The 17,292-nt window shown below is 38.1% G+C and overlaps 1 protein-coding gene across 3 annotated transcripts in view; it reads left to right on the top strand.

Moving 5' to 3' along the window:
• The window catches only part of PFKFB2 (6-phosphofructo-2-kinase/fructose-2,6-biphosphatase 2), a 37,315-nt gene extending 29,893 nt beyond the window's left edge, over positions 1 to 7,422 (top strand). Inside the window, exons 16-17 of one of the 3 annotated variants that reach the window (XR_003569868.1) lie at positions 1,833 to 2,476; positions 2,879 to 7,422. Coding sequence is in view for 1 of the 3 variants with exons in the window: in XM_027870724.1 (XP_027726525.1) it covers positions 2,879 to 2,902 (24 nt within the window). In the remaining 2 variants the exon portion in view is untranslated. Of the gene's footprint in view, positions 1 to 1,832; positions 2,774 to 2,878 lie in introns of those variants that run through there. The other 2 variants (XM_027870724.1, XM_027870723.1) reach the window with 2 other exon arrangements.
• The last annotated feature ends 9,870 nt before the right edge of the window (positions 7,423 to 17,292 follow it).

Genomic DNA, 17,292 nt, shown 5'->3' with positions numbered 1-17,292 from the left:
TCTCCGCCCTCAAGGAGCTTGTAGTCCGTTGCAGGAGTTTACATTCCACTGCGTCAATCTCATTCCCTAAGTCTCCTTATTAGAAGTGGGAGCTGAGGATTAAATGTCTCTGCCCCCTTTCCAGATTAGAAATGCTTTGCATTTTGACTGTGGTTCCAGGGCCCCGATTTGTTGACCTTATTTAGACACTGACATTTTGAAGAGCCACGTGATCCGGATGTTTGGAGATAAATGTGCCTCGTGGCTTCTCTGAAGTTCTCCCAGTCCCAGGGAAGAGTGCCCAGACAAAAGAGAGGTATCTGGATTATGTTGCATTGTGTAGGTTCCGTGGGGCTTTGCCAGGACCAAGAGAAAGGTAGCAAGCCACGTCCTCTATGAATGTTACCAAGATAGCAGTAAACTCACCAGCTTTTCCAGTGCATCTTTTGATATGGTTGGATTTTTAAAAATTTGAAATTTTTTTACAGAACAAGAAAAGTGACTGAGCCGTGTTGCTTAAAATGGTGACTTGTAAACAGTGTCTACACTGTCTTCCTCTCCTCTCCCCCTCCCAACTCTGGGGTAATGATTATACACCAGATGTTTGTACAAGAGGAATGTAACCTAAACTCACTGAGCAGAGGACTGTTCAGCAAAGCATCCTTTGTTTTTTTTTAAAGAAAAAGAATATCACATATCTCTGTGCCTAGCTGGCAGCCCTGTCGTATCTGGTGACATGAACTGATTGTTATTGTGTCTGGGTTGTAATGCCGCTTCCATATTTCATGTGCCCTGTTGAACAGAACAGAGAACTCTGCATTTTCTACTGAAGGGGTGGAAGTGGAGAGTTGTACCCAGTTTAGAAGGGGATTTTTCTTAAGATCTCAATGGCAGCTAAATTTTCATCCATTTTAAAAAGTGAGGATTACATATCAGTTGTACAGTTTGTGCACCCACCAAGGGATTTTGTGGCTGGCTTTAGGGGATGACTGGTGTAGGGCTGATGTTTTATTACCTCCAAAATCCAAGGGCTGGAAAGGGACCTTGAGAGGTCATCTAATCTAATTCCTTGTCTTTAGGCAGGACCACAGGTCAGCATTGATTTCTGACCCTAATTGGTACTCCGAAGCCTAAATCACACGAAGAAATCATCTATTATTTTTAAACTAGTTATGGTGAGCCATTCAATTCTCCTGTACAGAATTTCTGTCACATTGGTGAATATAAATATCTATGTAGGAGGAGATTTTACATTTTCAAGTAGACTTCTTCAAATGGTAGAACCAACCATATGGTTGAATAGGCTCCAGTGATCTATATGGTGTTCACTCACTTGTTAATGGTTTTGTAGCTCACTTTCAGTTGTTAATTTTAGCACCTCAAACCAGGTAACTGGGCCACCCATCCCAGTGCCTTTGGTTTTGCAACTGGGTATGATCACTTGTCCTGTTTTTGATTCTTCTCGGTCTCTAAGGATTATTTAGCAGAATCCTGCTGTTTGGTATCAGTTTTAGGAAAATTTAACACTAATTGTGTTGAATTTGTGTGGATGAAAAAAAAAAAGGTATGCAGAGCTAGTGAGCATTTCATCACTATTGGGAGTGGGGGATGGTGTGGCCAGTGAAATGGCAGCCTAGCTAGGAATGGTCTGCATTGGGAAGGCTCCACAGGCTGGCCATGAATTCAAGAATGCCTCGGCGTAGCTCTCTTGCAAAGAAGGAACATTACCTCAAACAGCACGATGTTTGTTCTGGTGATTGATTTCTTGATACGGCACTTAGATCCGCACGAGGTGTTTAGAACCGTGTTTGAAATATGTGCATGTTTATTTTGTTCTTTTGTCTGTCGAATAGGTAAATAAAACTGTTGCATTCCTTGAAACTCTCTGAAGGCTCCTGTCTTCTTTGTGTTCTGACTTTGCTGCCCTCTGCCAAGGCTGAATTATTTGTTTGATTAAGGACTGAAGTAGGTCAGACACAACTCTCCCACACCACCTCCTGGGGAAGATGAGAAGGTCACCATAGAGGATCCCAAGAGAAACCCCTGGCTGTCCCTGGGAGTTTCCATGTGTTCGGTGTGCCAACCCTGCCACTTCTACCCCGAAAAAGAATCATCAGTAACAAGAACAGAGAAGAACACAAGATCTTGAGCAAAAATGCACCGTGAAGCTGAGTAGCCGTGTATAACCCTCATTATTTGTAAATTTGGAGTAACAGAGGGAGTCATTCTAACTAAAACGTGGCCTCTTTCACAAAAGATAAGGGACAATGGCATCAGACTTCACTTTTGTCTCACTGACTTCTTCTGAGGCAGGCAGTGCCAGGGGGATAATTGCTCTGTGCTGGCTGGTCAGATGTATTGAATGAAAGCAAGCAATAAGAACCCTCCAGAGCCAGAGGAAGCATCTTGGGAGAAGAACCCTCATTACTGATCCTCCTTAAAGGTCTTAGAGTGGGCCAGACCTTGTGGGCAGTGAGCTATCTGACTGACTGCTCTGGTATGGTTTCCTCCTTGCTAATGACAGCTAGTTTTGTTGTTGGTTTTTTGTTTTGTTTTGTTTTTTTACTGAGATCCCTAAACCTCACTCCATAGGCCATCACAAATTAAGGAAGATGTCCCAATGTAAGGATTGGAGAAGTTTAATAGTTTATCAGAAAAGAGGAAAAACAGTAGGCTTATTAAATACTTTCCCTGCTCTTGTTAAAAGGTCATAATTTTGCTGTTTTGATTAGAACCTGGCTCTGGGAAATGAGAGAGAGAGAGAGAGAGAGAGAGAGAGAGAGAGCGCAGATGAATGTATGTGTGAGGAGGAGACAGTGAGGTGGGGGTCTCCTTTTCCTTTCTTCTGCCGTGGTAGTAATCACTTTTTTTTTTCTTTCTTGCTCTCTGGCTCTCCTAGGCAAAAATGGGGCTGGCCATGTGAAGGGACTCTACCCCAGAGCCCCTCAAGATGCCCGGCTCTGGATAAGGAGGCCAGGGCCAGACATCTCCAGGAGACGCAGCCAGATCTACTGTTCACTGCCAAGCTTGGGACTTCGGCGCTGCAGGGGCTAGAGCAGGAAGCTAAGTGGGGGCAGCTGGGCTTTGGGGACCATTCAGAAGAGGCCTGGAAAACAAATGGCAAATATAACTACATTTTCTCTCCAATGAATACCGTGAATATCATCCAGGCTGGGAAATTCAGAGCCTCAGTGTATCTCAGGCTCCTTGATGGTCTGGCTCAGCTTATCTGAATGGAAGCTTCACTTTGTTTTCAACTCTCTCTTTGCTGGATTTAGCCTGCATGGATTATTCTGGCTTTTATTTAAACATTCCATGCCGTACCTGTGTCTGCCTGTACCTTTAGCTGACTGCTTTGTCTCTGGGCACTAACGCAACTGTCTGCATTTCGTTGTTACCTGGTGAGGCGACTGATCTCTACAAAGACTAGAGCTCAGCCTGGGCCCCTTGTCACCCACCGTCCCTTTCAGGCAGTCAGCTCTGAAGCCCAGGCCCCATTTTCACCTTTGCAGGACACTTCTGCCCTCTTGAGAACAAGAAAGGGAAGAGGTCTGGGGATGCACTCAGTCTCTTTGGTGGAATGGTCGCCACCATTTCAAAGGAAGTCCTTTGCTTTGAAACCATTTTTCTTGATTTTAGGTTCTTGGTCCAGACTCCTTAAGGGCAGAATTTTCTGAAAGGCCCTCCCAGATAAGTCCACGCTTGCTCCTGATTTCTCCCTTGTAGTTACTATCCTTTCCAATACTGGATTTTTTTTCTCTACCTAATGCTGTGTGCCTCTCCTAGCTGGAGGAGAGTACAGTTCCAGTTGGGAAGAAGATTAACATCCTATTCACTTCCTTTTGGCAATGAATAAAAGTTTTTTAGGAAATAACTTTATCTGAAATTTCTCTGCACTTCAAACTATCAGACCCTCAGTAGCAGGGTCTGTCTCAGGGCCTTGTGGTCTCCAAGGAGGCTGTGACCAACTAAGGAAGCTGTCACCAAGGCACCAAGAGAGCAGCTTGGCCTGCCAACCCTCCCACAGTTGGCCTGGCCCCCGGCTCTAGGGGTCCATCCAGCTCCTTTTGTCAGACAGAGCTTGTAGGGGCAAGGGGAGAGCAGATGCACTCAGGACTTGGGAGCTGGCTCCCTTTGGTTTCTCTTAAAGGCTATAGGGCTCTTGCCCTACGACTCTACACTTGACTGTACCAGAATAAAGGGGTACAGGTTACCCCACGTGGCGGTCAGAACTTCTAAGGCGAACCTGGCTAGTCTTATAAGGATAATGTGCTTTTAAAATTTTTGTCTTTGTTTATAATTTTAAAAAAATCACTGAGATGAGCATGTCATGGGGATGGAGGTGAGTGAAGAAAAGGGGATCTTGGAGGGAAGAAAGACAAATAATTAAGAAGGGAACTTTTCCCTTGTGATCCTACATGGGAGATACATGGTTCTTAATTACTTAACATGTGAAGGGCTGAGCTGCAGGCAGTTCAACCTCCAGTGATTAGGGGCTACACATATACCCTTGCATCCAGATAGCCCTTCAACTTTCCCTGGAACAAGTGATTTTTTTTTTAACCTGGCTACTGGAAGCCAATACTTGGAAAATTCTCTCATTCTCTCTGCCTCTTTGTATACATTCTGCTGTTGTCTTCATGTTGATTTATAGCTTTGTTTCATCCTTGCAGGGCATTTGGATTTGCCACACAAATAATGAATTCTTCTGTATTAGATGTCTTCAAGCAAACCACTCGTGGTGTGTTTTTTACCTTGCTTAGGTAGGGTGTGGACCAGATGGCCTCTGAGAGTCCTTCCAACTTTGATATTCTGTGGGGGTCAGTTTTTCCAGCAAAGATTTTTTTTGTAAAGTGAATTTACCTTATGTGAATCCTTTTTTTCCTCTATTGAGTTTCTTTTATAAAATCATTTTCTAAGGAAAAAAAGTTTTAGCTCCCAGAAGTCATAAAATGCCTCAGAATGTAACAAATCCTTTAAATTGTGCACTCAGGAAAAAAAAATTACAAATTCCAGTCAAAGCAATAAGATACAAAACATTTAATAATACTGTTCAGAGGATTAATAATTTAAAACTGCCTATTTTATGAACAATGAATTAGTAGACTATACTTATGTTTCCAATCTATCCAACTCATTGAGGACCAGTGCCTAGTATAGGGCCTTACACATACATAGTGAGCAACTTTAATAAAAAGTTGTTAGATCAAATCATTAGCACTTCAAAAATGGTATTTATGTCTGTGTGACCTTGGAACAATTCACTCGTCTGAGCCTAAATTTCTTCATCTGTAAAATGTGGGGATTGGACTAATTGATTGGAGGGCCTTTCCAGCTTTAAATGGATGATCTAATAATCCTAAAGTTCTTCTCAGCTTCAAATTGATGATCTGTGACCCTAAGTTTGCTGAATTGATTGCTGAACATTAATCTGCTGTTATTGCACCTTGGTAGAAAGTACAGAAAATACCAATGACATCACTAATTCAGAACAAAAAAATCAATGGGTCAATTTGAGCTCCACTGTATGCATCAAACGGTTCCTGGAACCCTTTAACTGAATGTGGTAATAGAAACAACAATAAGATTAGCTTTTATCTTCTTGTTAGAGGGAATTTCTGATTCAGTGAACAAATTTATGAAGCTGAGAATTGTTAGGTTAAGTGAGTAGGGGGCATGTGTATAAATAAGCCCTGGTAAATATGGTTATCATCAATATCAAGACTAGCACTGTTGTGATGCTCTGAGAGGTTATGAAAATTTCACGCTGCTTTCTGGGGTATTTTTGCGTTCAGTCTCCTGACTAAAAAGGGATAAATGGGATCATTCTTCCTTCCCATTTCACAGTGCTCCCTGAGAGCAGAGACTGTTTCCTTTCAGTCTCTGTATTTCCAGCACCTAGCATGCGATAGGCACTCAGATGTTGAATATATGGAGTTTGAATGGCTGAGACCTTTAGAGATTGTGACACGCCCAAGGTCACAAAGTAAATCCTCCATAGAGCCAGAATGAAAGTCTCTACCACATTGCAGAGTGTATGTTAAGGACTGTGATTGTAAACAGCCCTCCTAACCACAGCTAATAGCCTTATTAGGAGCTAGGCCAAAAGCTGGTGGTCCAAAGCATTCTTCAGTGTTAGGTGAAGGTTATTATTACCCCTTTAGCCATTCTTAGTTCTAACTCACAAATGACAGGTGAGATCAGCATTTTTTTTCTCACCAGGTAAACTCCCTGGGTGGCCCAAACCTCCCTCCTGGTGGTAATCATCAACATGTGCCCAGGCTAACCCATTCCCCACTCCTACTCCAACATACACACTTGGTAGCCCTAGGGTGTTGCTTGTCATCCTGCTAGGGTTTTTTGTTGTTTTTTTCAAGTGAACTGGAAGGGATTTTAGAGATCATCTAGTCCAGTACCCTCCTACTTAATATAAGAGGAAAAAATGGCCCAAAGAGGGGAAAATGACTTGGAATGGACTGTAATTATTTGGAATATAAAGGGAAAAAAAAGAAACATACGTGGTTCACTTAATATCAGTTCTGCTTTTTTTAAGTAAAAGAGGCACTTATTTTAACGTTAAAATGTTCAGTTTTGTAGTGGAGATAATATAGAAGATGAGAATGAGGGAAGGAAGGAGGAAGAGAGCAGGTCCTTTAAAGGTAACTGCGTTAGCACAAAGAATAGAGCTTCCTATTTCCATGGTGTAGATTTCTTTATTTAAAAAAAGTTCAAGGCACTTTTTTCCCTTCACCCCATTTTCCTGATTTTTTCCCTTCTTTCCCTTACCCCATTTTCCTGAATTTTCCTTCCTTTCCTCACCCCATTTTCCTGATTTTTCTTCCTTCCCTCACCCCATTTTCCAAATGGAGCATGAAAAACTTCTCTTGCAACCCTGGCAGCACTTTATATATTATTAAGAATGAAAGAGTACTTGGCAATATGATTTTCTTTTCTTTTTGTCTATGTTTTGTTTTGGTTCAAGCCGTCAGTAAAGAAAACATAGGTCAGACTTTAACAGCACCTTGAAGGTAACTGGCTGAGGTGTAGGAACTCTGTTCGGCCCCTAGGAGGAATCAGTGTTTTCTCCATCAGGAGACTTGTGGTCTAGTTCTGGTGCTGGCCAGGTCTAAAAGAGCTTCTATCTAATCTACTTCCAGATTCCAAAGAGTAGCATATTCCGCCAGGTGAGCCTTCTACAATCAGCTTAACCTGCTAGGGTGTTCCTCCTCTGTTACTGCCATTTTAGAATCCCCATACAATGGAAGGAAAGGAAGCTGGACATTCCTGAGGCATTATTGACTATGATTTGTTAAATATTATTTTATATATGTGCTTCCCAGAATCACTTCTGGCACCAGTTAATTGCTTTTTTTTCTCATTGATTTCTGGGTAACGCTAGACTTTGAAGCCAGCCTGGAGTATATATAATATGGTGAATGTGATAGGGGGAAGGGGAGGGTGGGAGTTGTCTTTGTGGGGTGGTCTTAGATTTGGGAGTGGGTGGGAGAGGAAGGAAAAGTACTTTCAGCTATAGAGTCTGACAGTGTCTTATTTTAGGGTGATATGGGGATGGAGAAATGGCATATGCTTTGAGTTACTACGCAAGGGAAGCTTGTATTATTCTTGAAGAATGGTTTGAATTTTCTTATTTGTGTTTATACCTAAGAAAATATATAACCAAACTGATCTCTTCTTTCTGAATGTACTGCACAGAAGCCATTGCAATGAGGCTTATTTGCAATAAAGCATTTTCTGAAATTCTTTACTGTCTTTATGTCTGTGACTTTATAGGAGGTGAAGTTTTAACTCAACTCTCTTCTCTAATTCATTGGACAAGTATTGAGCATCTATCTACTTAGCCCATTCCACTGTGCTAGAAAAGAATGAGAAATACACAGAACTGTAATTGAGGAGCTTTACAAATGGTTAGGTAGTTGGGACATACGCACACAAAAAGTTAAAGACTATAACAATGTAAGGGCTTTATAAGACATTGTAAATATTTAAGTGCCACAGGGATGTTACATGCACAGCCTGTGTTCCTCCACCAATTTTATTAAAGGCACTCTTTTTCAAGAGTCACTCTTTGTTCCCTAAAGTATTGTGATCAAATATCTCCACCAAGTCTGTTAAAAGTCAATGCTGCCTTTGACTCAGGGTCTTTTCAGCAATGGACCAAAGGATAACTTTGAATGACCCGATTATTTTGTTTAGAGGTATTAAATGGAGTCTTGCAAGCACATGAACTTTCAGGAAAATTTCTAGGTCAATACATTCTATCAAAATGGCCTCCACAAATTGAGAACATAACTTTTAAAAATTAGATTTTATTTTTCCCAATTCCATGTAAAAACAATTTTAATGTTATTTTTTTAATTAAAAATTTGAGTTCCAAATTTTATCTCTTCCCCTCCCTGAGACAGTAAGCAATCTGATATAAGTTATGCATTTCAATCCTGTAAAACATTTCCATATTAGTTATTTTGTGCAAGAAGACCTGAGAAAGAAAGAAGGAAGAAGAAAGAAAAAAAGAAAGAAAGAAAAAGAGAAAAGTACTAGATTTCAGTCTATATTCAGATAGGCAATCAGTTCCTTCTTTGGAGGGGGATAGCATTTTTCATCATGAGTCGTTTGGGATTGTCTTGGATCACTGTATTACTGAGAAGAGCTAAGTCATTCACGGGAGAACATATTTTCTAACAGTTATTCTAAATGTCAGCATTCCTGTAAATAGGATAAAATTGAATTATTGCTGCTGATCCTAATTGGGGCTACCTAGGCATGTGGATTTATCAACTCCTAATAGAAACCACTCCTTGGTTTTGCCAGGAAGGGCCCAAAGGAAGTGATGAACAGGATATTTATCTGCCAGTGGGCTGCCGGGGGTGGAGGGGGTCCCTCAATAAGAAGACAAAGAGTAATATTGATTCTTAATTCTCTGCCTTCTTGGAGAAGGTAAAGAGAAAGCAGGGCTCTTAGAAAATGTCTGTGGTATTGAGTTCATAATTAATATTTAATAATTATCAATAACACAATAAAACAACTAATACAAAATGAGTGACCAATAATCTTTCCTTTGGTCACCTAGGTAATTCTAGCATACGAGAGTAGAAAATGGATTAGTTGGATGTCTGATATTTATAATAAATATAAGGGCTACAGGGGAGAACTGATTTATTTCAACCCTCAACATGCATATTATCTCTTGTGTCCATTTTTCACAATCTTTACCTTTATTAGTAACAGTTTAAAAATTAATCAAATTCTTTTTTTTTTTTGACAGTTGGGGTTAAGTGACTTGCCCAGGGTCACACAGCTAGTAAGGGTCAAGTGTTTGGTCTGAGTTCAGATTTGAACTCAGGTCCTCCTGACTTCAGGGCCAGTGCTCTATCCACTGCGCCACCTAGCTGCCCCCCAAAATTAATCAAATTCTAAGAGGTACTGCAAGTCATAGATTTCTTTTTATTATGTTCCATAGAGAAATGGTATCCCAAAGAGAGACTACTTTGTTTGATCCTGTGTATAGGTCAGGCATTAATTTGGAATAACCAATCTATCATTCAAAATTCCAGGTACACAGGACCTATGCACAGGCACAAAGGAAGGATTTGGGATGCAAAGCACAGAGAACAGGAAGTAGGGTGGCTTGGCCCAAAGGGAGATTATGTGAAGACAAATAATGTGAAATAAGAAGGTAGGTCGAAGCCAGGACCATGAAGAATTTCGAATGCCAAGCTTTGGAGTTTGTATTTTATAGACATTAGGGAGCCACAAAGATTCTTTAGCAAGTGACATGGTGAGATCTGAGCTCTAGAGAATTTTTTTTTTAGCAACTATGTGAAGTAGTTGCTTAAAAAAAATGGCATCCATATAGCCAAAATTATTTTGCAAAGATGTTTCATTCTTCACTCATGTCCAAGTCTTCATGACTTCATTTAGGGTTTTCTTGGCAAAGATATTAGAGTGGTTTGCCATTTCCTTCTCCAGCTCATTTTACAGATGAGGAAACTGAGGCAAACAGGGTAAAGTGACTTGCCCAAGGTCACAAAGCTAATAAGTATCTGAAGCCAAATTTGAACTCAGTTCTTCTTGACTCCAGGCTCAGCACTCTATGTTATATACCACCTAGTTGTCCCTCGATGCAGATACTCCTCTCTTTTCCAACTACTTATCTGTGTGAAGCCAGATTCAATTCATATACTTGAACCAAAACAACATATCCCAACAGATTGAATGAAGTATATGAGAGAGAATCCAACTGTCTTTTATTAAGCTAGACATTAAACAGATTTGCAAATATATTTAAAACAATACCACTCTTCTGACTAATTTTTTTGTTTTAGAAAATATAGGTTTTTTTAAAGCAAAATATGTTAACACAATGGGGCTTTATTGTTATTTTTAAAAAATTAATAAATATTTTAAAATTTTATCCATTTTAATTTCTAATGTGGTAAATATTGATAGATATGACCCTAAATAAACAAAAACCCTATGGTGTCCTCAATAATTTGTAAGAGTGTAAGGGGGCCTGAGATCGAAAAGTTTGAGAATTGTTGATGTGAAAGATGAACTGAAGAGGAGGAAACCAAAAGCAGAAAGACCAGTTAGGAGGCTATTGCAATAGTCCAGACAACATGTGGTGATGGCCTGAACTGGAGCGGTGACTGTGAATGGAGAAATGAAGATGGATGGCAGAGAGGTTGTTAATGAAAAAGTATTTATTAAGTACCTACTATGTGCAAAGGACTTTTCTAAGCACCAGGAATAGAAGTAGAAAAGTAAGATAATCTCTCCCCTCAAAGAGCTCATATTCTAATAGGGCAAGATATCATATTTAGGAGATTTCAGTTGAAAGCAAGAAGGAAAGACTCAGTGGTCTTAGGGTATTAGGTTGGCAATGCATCTCTTTTAATGCCATTACCATTAATAAAACCATATTTTCCCCTTTTTTTGGTTGCCATTTTGCACATGTGCTTACTTTTTTTTTATCCTGAACTTAAAAAACAGCGAATAAAATGAGCATTTCCATACACTCAGTAGAACAAAGAAGGGGAACAGTTCACAAAAATGAAGCTCTATTGTATACAACTTGCTTTTCTTTTTAAGTGGATAAGTTCAACCTGTAGCTTTCATAGCCATCCTACTCATCTGTGCGTCTTTTTGGCTATCCTCACCTCTCTATCTCTGCAATCTTTTAAAAATGCTTCAATTACTTCTTTTCTTTCTTTCTTTCCTTTTTTTCTTACTCTATCCCTAGTTCTCCTATCCCTCCCACCTCTCTCCACTGGGGAAAAAAAAGAAAAAAAAAAGCCTTTATAACAAACAGGCACAATCGAACAAAACAAATTCTCACATAGGTTGTATCCAAAAATATATATCTTATCTAGCATTTTGATTCCATCTCCTCTCTGTCAAGAGGTGGGTAACATGCTTCATCCTTGGTCCTCAGGGACTGTGGTTGGTCATTGCATTGATCAGAGTTGTCAGGTCTTTCAAAGTTGTTTTTCTTTATAATGCTGTTGATGCTATATGAATTATTCTCTGTCTTCTCCCTTCACTACGTCATTCATGCAGGTCTTCCCAGGTTTCTCTGAAACCATCCCCTTTGTCATTTCTTATGGCATAAAAATAGTCTATTACAGTCACCTACCATAATTTATTTAACCATCTCCCAGCATATGGGCACCAATGGGGAGGGAACTCACAAGACTGATATTGAGTTGGATATGGGGAGGGGAGAATGACTCCAAGTTTGCAAACCTGGGATATTAGAAGAATTGTGGTGCCCTCAAAAGAAATGGGAAAGTTTTGAGGAGGAATGGGTTGGGGGGGGAAGATAATGAGTTTTGTTTTGGATGTATTGAGTTAAAGATGACTATCAGACACAGATATCCAGTTGGAGATGTCCAGCACACAGTTAGTAATACAGGATTGAAGCTCAGGAAAGAGCTTAGGACTGGATATACAATTTGGGAATCATCTGCCTAGAGAGAATAATTGAATCCAAGGGAACTTTCAAGATCATCAAGAGGAGGGTGTAGACCAGGGGTTCTAAACTTTTTTTTTGTATCACAGATTCCTTTGGCAGTCTGATGAAGCCTATGGACCCCTGTTCAGAATGTTTTCAAATGTACAAAATGAAACACATAAGATTACAAAGAAAACCAATCATATGGGAATATTTTACTGAAATCAAAATACTAAAAAAATAAGTTTGTCATCCCTAGGTTAAAAGCTCTTTCTATAGAGAGAGCAGAGAAGACCCAGGACAGAACTCTGGGGAACAACTGTGGTTAAAGGGTAAGATGAGAGGATGCTCCAACAAAGAAGACTGAGACAGAGTGGTCAAGCAGGCAGAAGGAGATGTCCAAAAAGACACTCTTCATATTGTCCTCCCCACCCCCACCCCCAAACTATAGCTTCTCCAAACTTTCCCCATTTTTATTGATAGGACCATGATCCTATCTTTTCAGGCATCTAGTTTCATGAAGTTGGCATCATCATTGGCTCTTTGTCTCTTTAAATCCTCATATCCAGTTAATTTCCAAGTTTTGCTGTTTCTGCCTCCCCAGCTTTAAGATCCTTCCCATGTCCTCCTCTTAGTGAGCCATATTCTAGTTCAGATCCTCACCACCTCACTCTTGGATTGTTAGAATAGCCTCTCAATTGGTCTTTTTGCCTCAAATTTCTCTCCTCTCCAATCCATTCTCCACACAGGGACCACATTTTAAATATTTTGATTTTTTTAATGTTGAATTGAAGAAACAATATGACAAAAGAATAATTCCATATACAGAGCAGAACAGAAAAAGAACATTATGTATGAAAATAAGTATCTCTGTTTTATTCAGCTTCTTTTTTTAAAAAAGTATACCAGATATCCCAAAAGTCTTAGTGTGGTTTTAAGCTATTTAAGCTACTATAGCCCCACTTTATAGTAAATAAATGCACTTTATAATAAATTCATGTTATTCTCAAAGCTGTCCTGCTTCTCTGTGTTTCCCTCCAAAGTCTTATGTTCTCTTCTGTATATTTTTTAAAAATGCTTCAATGACCCCCTTTTGTCTTTTCTTCCTTTTTAAATCAATCTTATTGCTAGCTCTTGTCTCTCCTCAAATTTAAAAAAGACATGATTATTATAACAAAAAACATAGTCAAATAAAATAAATCTCTATATTTGCAACGTCCAAAATGTATGTCTCATTCTGCATTTTGAGTCCATCAGTCTTCTGTCAGAAGGTGCTTCCTCCTCAGCCCTTTGGAGTCTTGGTTGGAGTCAGATTTCTTAGGTTATTCAAAACTGATTTTCTTTAAAATGTTATTGTTAGTAGTCCTGCTCAATTCACTCTGCATGAGTTCACACACGTCTTCATAGGCTAATTTGAAACCATTTCTATTGTCATTTCTTACAATGCATTAATATTTTATTCCACCAATAAACAGTAATTTGTTTAGCCATTCCCCAACTGATGGACATCTCTTTAGTTTTCAGTTCTTTGTTACAATAAAAGGAACTGTTATAAATATTTTCTCTTAAAAACATATTAACTAATGGTTTGTTTATTTTGTTTATTTTAAAAGTTTCTAGTTTTATTTATTAATTCAATAGGAATTTTGTTTTCAACTTTGCTAATAACTTTTTTGAATATTAGAATTTGTACTTTGATTCTTAGTTGATGTTCCTTAATTTGTTGGTTTTCTGGCTTCTAACAAAAGTTGTACACCCAATTTCATGATTTGTTCTTTCTCTTTTTGTTTAAGAAATTGTTTAGAAAATACATATTCTGTTCAGAGTTGCTTTGGATAAACCCTAAAAATTTTATCATATTGTATCATCATTTTCTTTGATGAAATTCTCTGTTGTTTCTAAGATTTATTCTTTGAATCATTTATTCTTTATGATTAGGTGATTTAGTATACCACTAACTTTTAACCTTCTTCAGAGGTAATTCATAGAATATAATTCTTATTGCATTGTGGTTGGAACAAACATGTGTAATATTTCCGATTTTCTTCACTTTGTGGTGTTTTTATTCCCTAATATACGGTCAATAATTGCCCACAGTTTTCTGAACATTTCTCTGTACAGATCTGTACTGGCAAAATGCATGTTCTGTAATTTCTCCTTGGATTTCTTGATCATTTCTCAGTCTGATGCTTTTTGCTTTTTACCCTCGTGAAAGCAGCTGTGAGAGAGCTGAATGGTCTTCCACTCACTCTGACATCTTGAGCAGAATAGTCACAGCTGCCAAATTGATATTCCCAAAGCTTAAAATTGACTGGGTCACACCTACACTCAAAATTCTTTGTAAAATAATTTCTTTTATATTATGAACTTAACAGGCATCAATAAACATGAACATATCCATATACAAAGAAAAAGAGATGATTATATGTGAAACTGAACTTTTATTGTGTACTGTTTTTGAAAACTGTATAATAAATTTAAAACAATAGTAACAGGACTGTCCATATCTCTGTCACATTTTGAATTTCGTTCTGTTCTTCTGAACATTTTTAAATGTTTCATTAATGCTGTTTTCTTTCCTTTTTTTTTTTTTTGGCATCACTATCAAACTTATCCACTTCCCTCCCCTCTCCTGCCCCCTGTCCAGCTCTTCTCTTCTCATCGGAAAAAAAAAGATCCTTTGGAGCAAATAAGTACAGTTAAGCAAAATAAATCCATATATTTATTCTTTCCATAAAAAGTCTAATTCTGCACCTGTAATATTTAGTATCACCTTCTTAGAGGTAGCAGACATAATTCATCATCAATATTTTGGGGTAATAATTGGTCATTACATTGAATAGAGTTCCACATTCTTTCCAAATTGTTTTCATTTGCATTGTTATATTCATTATATAAATTGTTCTCTTGGTTCTGCTCACTTCACTCTGCATCAGTTCATATAAGTCTTCCCAATTTTCTCTGAAACTATCCCTTTTGTCATTTCTTATGATACAATAATATTCCATCATATTCATATACCATGCATTATTCTCCCAATTGATTCATGTCCACTTTGATTCCAGTTCTTTGCTGTAACAAAAAGGGCAGCTATAAATATTTTTGTACCTAAGGGCCCTTTCCTTATGTCGCTGACCTTTCTGAGGTATAGGTCTAGTTGTGGCATTACTGGATCAAAGAGTATACACAGTTTAGTGACTTTTGGGGTACACTTTCAAATTACCTTCCATGATGGTTGAACCAATTCACAGCTCTACCAACAATGCATTAGTGTTTCTGTTATCCCATACCTCTTTCAACAATTATAATTTTCCTTTTTTCCTTCTTCTTTGCCCATCCTAATAACATAAGAGTTGTTTTAATTTGCATTTTTTTATTATTAGTGATTTGGAGCATTTTGATATGTTTGTTGATAGCTTGCATTTCTTTTTTTTATGTCTATCTCTTGATATCTTTTTAAAGTTCTAATAATATTTTGTCCCTCCCCTTCCATTACATGTAAAAACAATTTTTAATATTTGGGTTTTTTAAGTTTTGCATTCCAAATTCAATCTTTTTCTCCCTCCCCTCCCCACTCCCTGAGACAGTAAAAACAATCTGATATAGGTTATACATGTACAATCATGTAAAATATTTTCATATTAGTCATTCTGTGGAAGAAAACTCAAAAAAGAAAGGAAGGAAAGAAGGAGGAAAGAAGGAAAGGAGGGAGGAAGGAAAGAAGGAAGCAGAAAATAGTATATTTCAGTCTGTATTCAGATGCCATCAGTTCCTTCTTTGGAGGCTGATAGCATTTTTCATCATTAGTCTCTTGGGATTGTCTTGGATCACTGTATTGCTGAGAAAAGCTAGGTCATTCACAATTTCTTGTTATCTTTTTACTATTGGAGAATGACTCTTATTCATATATATGTATATGTATATAATATTTATATATATTCACCATATATTTTAAATATCAGACCTTTGTAAAAAAAATTTCCCGCAAAGATTCTTTTCCAGTAAGTTTTACTTCTAATACTAACTGCACTGATGTGGCTTGTGTAATAGTTTTTGGATTTTACATAATGAAAATTGTCCATTTTATCTTTTACAATCATCTCTATATTTTGTTTGGTCAAAAACTTTCCTCCATCCATGGTTATAAAAAGTGTCTCTTGTTCTCTTCTCTTCTAATTTGTTTATAATTTGGCTTTTTGTATTTAGGCCAGTATCTATTTTAAACTATTTGTGACATATGGCATGGGATGTTAGTCTAAATCTAACTTCTGCCTAACTGCTTTCTGGTTTTCCCAGGATTGTCAAAGAATGAGTCTTCATGCTATGTTTTTGTAGTCTCTCGGTTCATTGAACGCTAGGCTCAGTTGTTTCTAAGTCTTGTTTACCTAATCTATTCCACTTTTTCTCTCTTTTAGCCCAATACCAAATAGTTTTGATTCCTGCTTTACAGAATAGCTTGATATTTGGTAGTGATAGATCCCTTTCCTTGCCACTTTTTTATACTATTTCCCTGGAGATATTTGACCTTCTGTTCTGCCAGGTGCCCTTAACCATCTGGTCCCCACTTCCATTTCTAGGAATATTTCATATTTCTCCCTTTTATGCATTCTCTGTTCCAGTTAAACTGGCCTCCTATTTACACACAACATTCCAACTACTGCCTCCTTGTGTTTCACCAGCAATACCTCATCCCTGGAATGCACTCTCTCTTTACCTCTGCCTTAAAATCCTTAGATTTTCTCTGAGCAGGTGCCATCTTCTTAAAGAGGACTTTCTGTATTCTCACAGTTATTGTCATTCTATCCCTCATAAAATTATTTGGAATTACTTTATATTTACTTACTTTTGTACATGTTATATCACCACTTCCCACAATGTAAAGTGTATGAGGGCAGTGACTTATGCGGTCTTTGTCCATGTGTTCCCATCTTGCAGCACAGGGCCTTGTACATGATAGACAATGAATAAATAAATGCTTATTTATGTGAAGTTGTTGAATTTAAAGATTTTATTCCTCTTCTCCTTCCTTGCAAAATCCATAACCCCTCTGTTGCATTTCTATAAACTAAGAGCTCTTTCCAAAACACTCAGGCTTTCTATTCCTAAGGCTATGGCAGAATTTCCTTTTCTATCCAGAACTTTCACATGTTTTCAGTTCTAGCCTAAAACTATTCTCTCCACTCACCTCCCAATGATGTTTTGTTGTCTGTAACTGGACTATAGAATAGTTCTGCTGAAGAATCTATCTGAGCTCAGTCTTGGACGATCAGGACAATAGTTCATTGTAGGATTTTGGAACTCTTATTCTTTTTAAACTTCCCTGCTTCCTCTTTTGGGAATAA

Source organism: Vombatus ursinus, unplaced genomic scaffold (assembly GCF_900497805.2).
Source record: "Vombatus ursinus unplaced genomic scaffold, bare-nosed wombat genome assembly UNPS02014798.1, whole genome shotgun sequence".
In the NCBI taxonomy this organism is placed as follows: domain Eukaryota; kingdom Metazoa; phylum Chordata; class Mammalia; order Diprotodontia; family Vombatidae; genus Vombatus; species Vombatus ursinus.
This window is presented reverse-complemented; position numbering and strand designations above follow the sequence as displayed.